Raw genomic sequence first — 12,930 nt, 5'->3', positions numbered from 1 at the left:
AAACTGTTTTCTAGTTGAATATATTTTCAAATGTAATTTATCCCTGTGAATTTTCAGCAGTCATTAATGGAGTCTACAGTGGCACATGATCCTTCAGAAATCATTCTAATATTCTGATTTGAAGCTCAAGAAACATTTCTTATTAGCTGTAGTTGAATTGTCTTGGTTGAATTGAGTGTGTTTGTCTTTCACTTCTTCAGGTCATCATGTGTAATCAAGGTGGTAGAACTTGTATTCTTTAACCCGCTGAGTGACATTAGACACAATCTGTGACGTGAAGTTTGAGTTGCTGCAGCCACTGCTTCTTATCCAGAAACATCTGCGTGTGGTACCCTCTGTTGAAAGTGCCTTAGAGCAAGACTGTTCTTCTGTTATACCTGTTTGGTAAGTGTGTCTCCTCACCAGACCTGCATGGAATCTGTGACCACAGAATTTTACAGAAATCTGTGGGGATTTCTGCAGAATTTCAGAGAGCTTTTCACATCCCCCACTCCTTATATGTTCATAATAAGTATTTAGCTACTTTTGATGACACCCTCTAATATATGTGTAGCATTCTCAGCTCAGTTTAACACATTTTATATCATATTTAAATCCATTTCACAGATATCCCCACACAGTCATTGGTATAAAATGCCACAGATTCCATGTGGGTCTTCTCATCATGTGCTGTGTTTGTGAATTAGGGCTGCACGATATTGGAAAAAACTCACATTGCGATATTTTGTTTTTCTGCGATTTATATATTGCGATATGAAAATTATATATTGCGATATGTCTTCACTGTATAAATTAAATATAATAAATCGGTGTTAAAGCTACAAAAGTAATTTTTCTCTGTGTTTTGTTGTTTGATTAGCATTCATGACACAGAACGTAACAGGAACATTAAACTGCTGTGAACCAATATACTGTTACACATCCGTTTTCTTTCTGAATTGTTTACCTTCACCCAGAGCCGATCCTCCCTATACGCAAAATACGCATGCTGCGTAGGGCCCCCTTGTTCTCAAAGATGATTTAATTTTAGTTTAGTTTTTTTAATTTGGCCAGCGATTATGAAAACATGAATGATCATTTCTTTTAATGAGGTGCGCTGTTGCCCTTTCTACGTAAAAAAATCAGTCAAATCATGTAATGGGAATGTCGTACAGTCTTGCTCGAGACTAAAAAAACGTGTTGAAAGCGTACCAAGCCGCGGAAGAGACACTGTTTCTCAAGTGCTTTTCGCGAGCTCAAGTCGAGACGGAGTGGAACACGGACAAATGAGTTTCATTCATTCGTTCATAACCACTCATACCCCATTTAAAATCGCTTGAATGTTTAAACCGACGACCTAAAACACATACAATGATGAACCTTCATTGTATGATGGTTAAACTTTGCACTTAATCCAAGAATCGCCTGTGTTTTGAACCCTGGTACCCGGTCCATGTGGATTAACGATCACTATACTAAACATCGCACATCCTGCGATGTGACTATTGCGGATGTGCAAATCTCTATATCGATGCTGAAACGATATATCGTGCAGTTCTATTGTGAATAAAAAGCAGTCGTTTTACTCTGTTTGGATTTTGCTATGTTTGCCTCCTTGACTTTGATAGATCCATCAAAATGACTCCCAACGGATATTTAATATTTGAAGACGAGAGCTTCCTTGATTCTACTGTGGCCAAGATGAATGCTTTGCGTAAAAGCGGCCAGTTTTGTGATGTCAGACTGCAGGTAAGACCCCCCCACACACACGCACACACCTTGGTTACAGGAAAAATAAACATGACCATCTTTTTACAAATGTGCTGTACACTATCGATCAAAAGTTGTTATTGTTGTTTTTTTTGTCTCTTATGCTCACTTAGTTTTTTTTTTGTTTTTTTTATCAAAAATACAGTGAAAACAGTAATATTTTGAAATTATTTGTTTTATTACCATTTTCTATTTTAGTATATTTTAAAATGTAATTTATTTCTGTGATGGCAAAGCTGAATTTCCAGCAGCCATTACTCCAGTTTTAAGAAACATTTCCTATCATCCTCAGTGTGGAAAACAGTTGTGCTGCTTAAAGGGGTCATATGATGCGATTAAAATTTTTCCTTTCTCCAGCAACATCATATGACCCCTAATAGAAAGTTTAAAAGAACAGCATTTATTTGAAATAGAAATTATTTGTAACATTATAAATGTTTTTACTGGCACTTTTGATCAATTAAATGCATCCTTGCTGAATTAAGTATTAATTTCTTATACTTTTGAACTATAGATAAAGGCTCTCTGTAGCACAGATCTGTACTTACAAAATGTTTATAATGGTTCTTCTGCAGGTCTGTGGACATGAACTGATGGCCCATAAGGCTGTGCTGGCCTGCTGTAGTCCTTATCTATTTGAGATTTTCAACACTGACTCTGAACCACATGGTGGGGTTTCGCTGGTAAAATTTGATGACCTCAACCCTGATGCTGTGGAAATCTTGCTTAACTATGCCTACACAGCCCAGTACATATATTTATCTTTACTTTTTTTTTTTTCTTTTTTTTTTATACGTATACTTATCTTTACACATTGATTATTTCAAGGACATACAGGTTTCATATATTCTCATAATCTCCTGTTAACAGACTGAAGGCAGATAAAGATCTGGTTAGCGATGTGTATTCTGCAGCAAAGAAGCTCAAATTGGAGAGGGTCAAACAGGTATGTACAGGCATTTACATGGTAGTTCTCTCATGTATACACTACTGTACAGTGCCCTGATCTCCTGAATCCTGTTTGCAGATCTGTGGAGACTACCTACTATCAAAAATGGACTCCCAGAGTGCCATTTCATACCGCAACTTTGCTAGTAGCATGGCTGATGGGCGGCTTCTGGGCAAGATTGATGCTTTTATACAGGACCATCTTCAGGAGATTTCAGAACAGGATGACTTCCTTAAACTTCCTCGACTGAAAGTATATAAATATATATATAATATAAAAATACTTAAAATATATACATACGTGTTAGGTAAATACATTTTATATATGTTATTTGCATTAATTAATTTGTTATAATACCATATGTAATTGTGTCTGTATAGCTGGAGGTTATGCTAGAGGACAACCTGAACTTGCCAGGTAATGGCAAACTGTATTCAAAAGTGATAAGCTGGGTGCAGCACAGCCTGTGGAAGAATGGAAATCCCCTGGAGAAACTGATGGAAGAGGTCAGTATTATGGCTTTTTCTGTACCCATTCCTTTCACTTTGCTCATGTCTCCTAGACTGTTCAGTGGTTGACTAAGAGTTCCCCCCTTCCCCTGCCCCCAGAGTTTTTGCCCTTAACCTTGTAAATTTTGCAGTACGTGCTCCTCAAAATACTGAAAAACTGGTTTTCCAGGTGAGCCAAAGGTTAAGTCTGTTTTTCCCCCTTCTCTTTCTATCCTTGTACTGTATTGACCTGAATTGTCTTTGTAACTCAACATTTTCTCCCCAGCAGGGCGTTTTGGACTATTGTTAATTTGATTCTAATGAGTGCTCCTCCCCATTGATCTCCCCATCTCTCCTGTAGGTTTATTAATACACATCAACAGCAGATTTGTCCAGCCCTGAAGAAGAATGCAAGATCCCAACCATCAGTGGTACTAAGTCCACCTACCAAAAGCCATGTGCTCCCATCTGTGCACACTGTTCCTGAGAGCCTTGCAACTTTTTTTCCAAACCCACTGTGCTGCAATCATTTGTTTAGATAACTCTGACCCAAAGCGAAGTAACTTATAATAGGAATGATCTCTTCTTCCAGCAATTTACACAATCACAGTGACCGTAGACATGTGAAAGGTCATGGCTCCCTCAAGGTCCAGGCAGCACACAGTTGTCAAGGACCTCCCTCATAGCAGCTGACTCCATTGCTTCAAGGAACAAGGCAGAACATTGCTTTGTTCTTGTTATGGAAACACCCACATGGGTCTTGTTGGTGTTTTGTTGTTGCAGGTGCAAACGCTGTACTACTCAGCAGATCACAAATTGCATGATGGGAGCCTGCTTGAGGGGCAGGCAGAAGTCTGCAGCTCTGAGGATGACCACATCCATTTTGTGCAGGTACATGACTGGTTTTCAGTCCTCCCCTTACAGTACACTACATTCTCCACTGTAGAATAGCATGGCTCCCATTTTAATAAGTTTCATGTGGTTTGCTCTAAAAGGGAGTTCTGTGAACCACCACTTGTCTTAGCTGTCTGTGCACTGTGGAAGCCCCTTTAAATGGTGGCATTGGCACTGGAGGGAATGGGTGTAGCTTTTGGCCCCAAGTCTGTATGCATGCAGTAGAGGTAGGGGATGAAGTTTGGGCAGGTTTAGAGGTGCCTGGTTTGGTTTTGCAGAAGAAGCCTCCTCGAGAGAGAGACGAGATGAGCTCAGGTGCCTCTGGCAGCCTCTCTCCCTCCAACAGCCAGTTCAACAAGCACGAATGGAAGTATATTGCCTCAGAGAAGACCACCAGTAAGTCTATAGTGCTTCATTTGAGCACCTTTTTTGTCTTTCTGAAACTTTTTTTTTTTTTTCTTTTAAAGAGGTCTGTTGTTTTATCTGAATATATTTTAATATGTAATTTACTATTACAATCAGTAATAATAATTCTTATTAGTGTTTAAAGGGGTCATGAACTGCACATTTTTATTATTTTATAATGTTTTCTTGAGGTTCACTTATGTTAGTGTGATTTTTATTTTATTTTATTTTTAAACTTAATTTAGAAGTAATAGGCTATTTTCGATCCTGTTTTTGAGTCTCTCTGCAGAACGGCCTGTTTTTATAGGCTAAATGGAGATTGCTGACATCACCTCACACACCCAAGTTCACGTCAGCTCTTTCATTAAAAATAAGATGGAAAGATAAAGAATTAATAGATTCCATGGATCTAGTCTTTGCATCTGTTTGTTTGGTGTTTGAATCAAGCGGTCCTGAAACTGCAGCCTCTGGTATTGCAGGAACAGTTTACTTTTAGTCTCTGAAAAGCCTGCACCATACTGCCTTGTTTAAAAATGAATCCGTAGCAAAGTAAAGCAAACAAACAAACAAACAGAGTTTCAGAGTAATCCTGTGTTTGCGTCTCTCTCTAGTATTTCCTCTGCTCCTGCTACAAGTGTGTGTCAGTGGGCGGGGCTAAAGAGGCAGTGATGTAGAAGCAGGCATTAATCTTCTCCTGCAGAGGCGGTGCTTAGCCACACTATTACGTCATAAAGTGGCACATTCCAAAACAAGTTGTTTTCTGAGCTTGGTTTCAATAAAAGCTGTTTTTAAACTAATGAGAAAGTTTTGAGTTTTGAAACTTACAGGATGATTTTATAGTACATTGACCTTTTATATGTCAAAAGATCAAGGGAAATTTGATTTCTCAGTTAATGACCCCTTTAAAACAATTGCTCTGCCTTATATTTCTGTGGAAACGGTATTTTTTTCTGGTTTCTTTGAATAAAATGGCATTTATTTAAAATATAAACAGTTCACCAAATCAGCATATTAGAATTATTTCTGAAGGATCATGTGACACTGAAGACTGGAGTAATGATGCTGAAAGTTCTATTTTGCTATTACAGAAATAAATTACTGTTTAAAATATTTAAATAAAAAGCAGTTCTTTTTCAATTCTAACATTTCACAATAATACTGACTATACTGTATTTTTGATAAAATAAATGCAGCATTCGTTAGCTTAAGATACCTTTTTTTTTCTTCTTCCAAAGACATTAAAAAAATTTACATTTCCAAACTTTTTGCCAATAGTGTAATCTGTTGTAAAACTCAATTAGTCTTTTTATTTATTATATATATGTAAATATATATTCTTTCTTTCTTTTTATTTATTTTGAGTCGCATAAAGTAAGATCCCTGTATTAGTGTATTTATTAAATTAATTGGATGTCAGGGTGCTAAGCCTTTCTGTCTGCTCATTTCTAGACAACACATACCTGTGTCTGGCTGTTCTGAGAGGTGTGCTGTGTGTGATCTCCCTGCACGGCCACACCAGTCCTCATACGTCCCCATCTGCTACGCCATGTGTGCTGAAGAGCCCTAGCTTTGAGGCCCAACCAGAAGATCTGCAGGAGAAGCTGTTGAAGCCTATGCATTACGCTCGCTCAGGCCTGGGAACCGCTGAACTGGACAGCAAGCTCATTGTTGCAGGTATTCATGCCCAGATTTTGATCAAGTAAATAGGCTAAAAATACAATAACTTACGTTTAGCTTCCAATTAAAGTATATTTCTCAGCTCCTTTCAACCTATTTTAAATATATATATATATATTACATATTTAAATCTATTTTGCAGATTTTCTTTTTACCCGTTACCAGAGCAGAACATGCACACATGCCATGTGGGCTTTGTAATATCATTCATGCAAATTTTGCAAAACAAACATTAAGAGTGTTATAGTGGTGGAGCTGGAGAAAAACAAATATAAAATGAAGGCACCACATATGTATCATCACATAAGATGGGAAAGAAAATTGTCATAAATGGAAATCATAAATGGAGCTAGGTGTGCAGATCTGATGTACATATTGTTATCTGTCCAGGTGGCTATAACAGAGAAGAGTGCTTGAGGACTGTCGAGTGTTATAACCCAAAGAAGGACTGCTGGACTTTCATTGCCCCCATGCGCACTCCACGAGCTCGCTTCCAGATGGCTGTGCTAATGGTAAAGACAGTGTACGGTTTCCAATCCTGAATCAGCTGTGTTGCCTCTGCCATTAGACCTAAATTAATGTTTTTCTCTCAGGGTGAACTGTATGTGATGGGTGGCTCCAATGGTCACTCAGATGAGCTGAGCTGTGGAGAGATGTATAACCCTAAGGCTGACGAGTGGATTCAAGTTCCTGAGCTCCGTACCAACCGTTGCAATGCAGGTAGGCATCACTTCCTGCTAAGCAATTTATTTAATATTTGCGACGGTTTTGAATGAGCTTTTTCTATTCGGTCCTGAAGGCTGAAAATAAAAAAAGGGCATTAAAGGGGTGAATAATCTCTCTTCCTGTTTCTTCTCAGGTGTGTGTTCTTTGCAAAACAAGCTTTTTGTGGTGGGTGGATCTGATCCTTGTGGCCAAAAGGGCTTGAAGAATTGTGACTCCTTTGACCCTGTGACAAAAATGTGGACCAGCTGCGCACCCCTCAACATCAGTATGCCTATTCAATTTTATGTTCTGAAATTACTTCGATTTTTGCAAAACCCAAAATGTGTGATTCACCATGTACATTATCTCTCTTCTGTGTTTAGGGAGGCACCAGGCAGCAGTGTGCGAGCTAAATGGATTTGTGTACGTGATAGGTGGCGCTGAGTCCTGGAACTGCTTAAACTCAGTAGAGCGCTACAACCCAGCAAACAACACATGGACCCTGGTGGCCCCCATGAACGTGGCCCGTCGTGGAGCTGGTGTGGCTGTGTATGAAGGTAAAAGGAGACTCGTGTTTAAATGAATAGATCACCCAAAATTTTTTTAAAAATGCTGAAAATATACTCGACCTCAGGCCATCCCAGATGAAGATGAGTTGGTTTCTTCATCGGAACAGATTTTGAGAACTTTAATGTTACATTACTTGCTCGCCAATTAATCCTCTGCAGTGAATGGGTACCGTCAGACTGAGAGTCCAAACTGCTGATGAAAACATCACAATAATCCACACACAGACTCCAGTCCATCAATTAACATCTTGTAAAAAGCTGTGTTTGTAAGAAACAAATCCTCCAATAAGGCATTGTAACTTTATACCATGATTTCTGGCCAAAATATGAGTCCATAATCCATAATCATGCTTCCTCCAGTGAAAAGTCCATCTGCTGTTGTTCTCTCACATTAAAATTCTCCAACATATTTGTTTAGAACGTTTTGGAGCATTTTCGCTTGTAAACAGTGCACATTTCTCTCCTGATTGAGGCAAGACAACTTCTTCTTTGGAGAAAGCAAGATTATGGATAGGAGACTCATAATTTATCCAAAAAATGGTTTAAAACAGCTTTAATAATGGATTTATTACAAACACGCAGCTTTTGCTTCACTGGAGTCTTGTGGATTATTGTGATGTTTTTATCAGCTGTTAGGACTCTTGTTCAGACGGCACCCATTCACTGCAGAGGATCCATTGGTGACCAAGTCATGTAATACAACATTTTTCCAAATCTGTTCCAATGAAGAAAATAATCTACATTTTGGATGGCCTGAGGGTAAGTACATTTTCAGCTAATTTTATTCCGGCTGTTTATTCTGGCAGGGTTATAAAGTCTCACTGGTAGGAAAATGACTGAAGCTTGTCAGATTCAGGGCTTGGCTTCAATTAAGTAATTTCCAACTGCTTCCAGGGAAGCTGTTTGTGGTCGGAGGATTTGACGGCTCTCACGCTCTGCGTTGTGTGGAGGTCTATGACCCAGCCAAGAACGAGTGGAGGATGTTGGGAAGCATGACATCAGCACGGAGCAACGCAGGGCTGGCTGTGCTGAATGGTGTGCTCTGTGCAGTTGGGGGCTTTGATGGCAATGAGTTTCTCAACACCATGGAGGTGTATGACCCAGAGATCAATGAGTGGAGCCCGTTTATAGTGGCATTAACCAAGAACTGAAGGGTGTCAGGATCTCTCCTGTCCTCAAACTGACACACATTGTGATGTGACTGTGTTTTTACTGATGTTCATCAGTTTAGGCGCTGAGGAGAGAGACTCTGATAGATGCTTATATGGGGTTGCCCAAAGCAACATAAAGCTTTTGCATATTGCATAATTTCTATGTAAATAGATTTTTCTTTCTTTCTCCTTTTTTATCTTTTTTTGTTTTGCTATCAAAGCCAGTACTTGGAGTGATATTTGAAGATGGTATGGTTAATGTCATAAGAACAGGTTTATTAGATTGTTATAGTGTGAACTGTGTCGAAGGTTCATGACGCAGTGCTTAGTTCATCATGAATGATTTGACATTGATTTAATGCCTTGCTTATTGAAGATGAGATCTATATATGTATAGCTGGGAAGTCTTTGACCACAGAATACTTAAAGCTCATCTTAAATGGAGCCATAATGCTTCAGTGGGATTGTATCTTGGCATTTTTATAAAACTTATGTAAGTGTCTAACATGTACACCTGACAAGCGTACATTCCAGTTATGAATGAATTTGTGCCCCAGGCTTGTTTTTACAAAGATTCTTATCTTCTATGCTAAAAAGGCCAATGATGATAATGCCACTTTTAACACCAATTAATGTTTCATCTCATTCATTTTTGTATTTAAAACTGTTAGACCTGATTTCTTAATGATTATTTTTGTTTTTTGGTACAAAAACGGTGCAAAAATTAATAAACCATTTAAACTTCGAATGAATTGAGTGTCAACTTTCATCCAAACATCCAAATATTTCACTGGCTAGATTTAGCTTTTGTTTGAATTATTCTGTAGAGTAAAACATGCCTGTTTGATATTTTGTCTTTCCATCAAGGGTCTTAATGGAGACATTTACTTTAACTTTTTAAATCCATTAATTCCAAAGATTCGTACTTGCTGTGCAAATGTAAATCCACCCCAGCTAGATAGATGTTTTATATATATATATATATATATATATATATATATAAATCCAGTAATTATGCCTGGAAAGGTCATGGAAATGTGCGGCTCAGATGTGTGGGAGCAGTGCAGTGTGGAGATCGGGTATCGTGTCAAAATCATCTCCATGCAGATTACATGCTGCGTTAAGAGGATTCTGCACAGGAGTAGTGGAGAGTACTATGCCAGTGAAATTATTGTAAAACGGTTACTTGGCAGTTGGCCTACAGGTCACAATGTGCTCCATTCCATGCCCCATTCATTAAAGAGCTGAGCACTCTTAGTCCCTGATATCCTGTGGCAGGCCACTCTAGGTAAATGGGCCAGTCACTGAAATGATGGGACTTTAGAGACTTTTTAAATGTTTTTATAGTTTTTATTAGTTCTTTAAAAATGCTTTCAGTTTTAGTTAATCAAAAAAAAAAAACTAAATGAAACTAAATAAGTCTAAAACACCTTCATGAATGTCCAACAGCTCCAATTCCAGTATTCCTTTTGTCCCAGTACTACGCTTGTATTATCTGACTGGATACATGGCAGCCAGCTATCAATTTCACTGATGGTTTAATTGGCACATATCCTCTGCAGTGAATGGGTGCCATCAGAATGAGATCAACCAGCTGATAAAATCATCATAATAAGCACCCATTCACTGTAGAGGATCCATTGGTGAGCAAGTGATGTAATGCTACATAACTTCTCTACATCTTGGATGGCCTGGGGTTGAGTAAACCTTTAGCATATTTTCACTTTTGGGTAAACTCTTTGTTTAAAAGAGTAAATATAAGAGGTGTATAGATGGCTGTTTAGTCCGGCAGGGTTATAAAGTCTCACTGGAATTGTCACCTCTAGGTATAAATCTGTTAAACATGGTCAAATGAAGACCTAAACAACATATACCCCACTGCTTTGGTCCTTTACAAGGACTTTTACATTTGAATAACTCGGTACAACTCTGGTTCTGTAAATATGTGTAGAGAGCCACAGGATGTAGTGACTCATGGAAACCACACAGTATTACCACAGTGCAAGAACTGCATTCTAGTCTATTCAAAGTTAAAATGCAGGGTTTTTTTCTATACTCTGAGAAATGAACTAAAATCACCAGTATTCTGAATTTTCAGTAACAGAAGGTTTACAGTTGCATGCAATGTAAAGCAAATATAACAGCATACTAAACCCTTTTTTAACGGGATTATGTAAGAGCCATGCCATTTTTTTTAATATATAGTTGTGGTCTCTTACATAAGCCAGGCAGACATGAGCACAGGTTTTAAGGACTCATGCATAATGGCTTCAAATGCCAAATGCTTTTACCTTTTAAAACCTAATTAGAACGTTCCTAGAATGTTATTATTTGGTTTCCCAAAACATTTATAAAGTATATCAATATTTTAATATTAATATGGTTATGGTTAAAAAAATAATTTCCCAAAATAGTCAAGTCAAGTCACCTTTATTTATATAGCGCTTTTAACAATACAGATTGTGTCAAAGCAACTGAACAGCATTAATTAGGAAAATAATGTGTCAATAATGCAAAATGACAATAGTAAACAAATTTTTCAGTTAAAGGCAGTTCATCATTGTTCTAGTTCGGGGAACAGACACAATCTCTATAGTGTGATATCTAGGTGAAAGAGTCTCTATGTGCTGAGAATTAACTGATTTCTGTGACGTGAGGCGGCTAGCAGACGGTCGGTTTAGCCAGTTTGTCTGCTTCCTGACCTGGGCCCCAGTTAGTCAAGTACAGACTCTAAGACTATGTGCCATATTTCTAGAGAGAAGAGCGGCACCACCCCAGGAGGGATGAAGACCATCTCTTTTCAACAGGTCAGGTCTGCCCCAAAAACTCATCCAATTATCTATGAAACCTATGTTATTCTGTGGGCACCACTTAGACATCCAGCCATTGAGTGACGACAGTCTGCTATGTATCTCATCACCACGGTAAGCAGGGAGGGGACCAGAGCATATTACAGTGTCTGACATCGTACTTGCAAGTTCACACACCTCTTTAATGTTATTTTTAGTGATCTCCGACTGGCGAAGTCAAACATCATTAGCGCCGGCGTGAATAACAATCTTACTGTATTTACGTTTAGCATATTTTTATGCTATGCCAAAAAATAACCAAACTGGAACCAAATACTAAAGTTAGGAGAATGTTCCAAGAAATTGCTTGGATTCTTATGGCTGATTTAATCAGATTCACACAGGCAGTGTGATCAATGCTTTCATTTTTGACATAGCCACTCTAAATCGAGTGTCAGTGACTCGTTTGGACAGGATACTGGCACAAAGGACAACTACGGTCAGTGCGTTTGCATCATGTGACCTTCCTTAGTTCTTGAGGCCTGACCATGCAGCACCGCCCTCAAGCAGAGCTATTTGTGGACAGACTATGTTGTTACTAATAATTACATTTGCGAGGAATTAGAGCAAACTAGATGAACTACCTGTATCACCAGCAGCCCTGATTTACAAAAGCATTACTGTACTTTTCCAGAGTTTTGCTAAAATGTGAGTGAATGATTACTTGAATAGTTCAGTAATGAATCATCCAGTATATGAGTAAACTATTAAGAAGTTTACACGCCCGCACTGCCAGAGGTAACGGAAGCTGGGTCCAACAGTGGTGGACAGAGGAAGAGGGGAAGCTGGCATTGTATTTTCGGAAGTAGGCAGAAAATATCCCCCAGCTAGATTACTTGTTTACATATTTGACACAGATGACCACCATGTTTTTAGGTTAAAACTGTTTAGCACTATAGAACTTATTTTAGCTTGACATGGCGTCTTAAAGGGATAGTTCACCCAAAAATTAAAATTACTCCACGAGAAAGTGGTGTTCCAGTGGATGACATAGGATGATGGCGTAGCGTAAGCTCCAGTGAGAATATGCTAGTCTCGCGAGAACCAAGTTTTGTTTACAGCAAAGGAAAACCTCTTGGCTTATATTGAAATCCTCTGACATTTTTCTTTACAAATCCTCGTTTTGTACTTCTAATTCGTGACCAGTGTTTTGTTTTGCTTTCTCTTCTGCGCTTCCGCGTTTGTCACCAGAGCTTACGCTACACCTACGTGCTACGTCATCCACTGGAACGCCACTCTCTCATATACACATGTACGACAGTTAACAGAAGCTAGAGATTGCATCACTTTGCTTCAGAAGGCCTTTATTAACCCCCTTTTTATGATGGATTGATGCACTTTATTTTGCTTCAAAATCGACACCCATTCACTGCCAATATAAAGCTTGGAAGAGCCAGGACATTTTTTAATATAACTCCGATTGTATTCGTATGAAAGAAGAAGGTCATATACACCTAAGATGGCTTGAGGGTGAGTAAATCATGGGGTAATTTT

The 12,930-nt window shown here is 38.5% G+C and overlaps 1 protein-coding gene across 1 annotated transcript; it reads left to right on the top strand.

Moving 5' to 3' along the window:
- Positions 1–205: 205 nt before the first annotated feature.
- LOC107718136 (influenza virus NS1A-binding protein homolog B) lies at positions 206–9,295 on the top strand. The gene is made up of 14 exons (XM_016525113.1): positions 206–384; positions 1,608–1,728; positions 2,325–2,497; positions 2,620–2,695; positions 2,777–2,950; positions 3,079–3,204; positions 3,970–4,077; positions 4,359–4,476; positions 5,935–6,159; positions 6,553–6,674; positions 6,756–6,882; positions 7,022–7,153; positions 7,251–7,424; positions 8,331–9,295. The coding sequence occupies exons 2-14, from the start codon at positions 1,618–1,620 to the stop codon at positions 8,585–8,587; spliced, it is 1,923 nt and encodes a 640-aa protein (XP_016380599.1). The 5' UTR covers positions 206–384; positions 1,608–1,617; the 3' UTR covers positions 8,588–9,295.
- Positions 9,296–12,930: the final 3,635 nt, after the last annotated feature.

The sequence above is a fragment of the Sinocyclocheilus rhinocerous genome, unplaced genomic scaffold, assembly GCF_001515625.1.
Source record: "Sinocyclocheilus rhinocerous isolate Xijiao unplaced genomic scaffold, SAMN03320098_v1.1 scaffold480, whole genome shotgun sequence".
Classification (NCBI taxonomy): domain Eukaryota; kingdom Metazoa; phylum Chordata; class Actinopteri; order Cypriniformes; family Cyprinidae; genus Sinocyclocheilus; species Sinocyclocheilus rhinocerous.
Note: the sequence above shows the minus strand (reverse complement) of the source record. Positions and strands in the feature narration are given on the sequence as shown.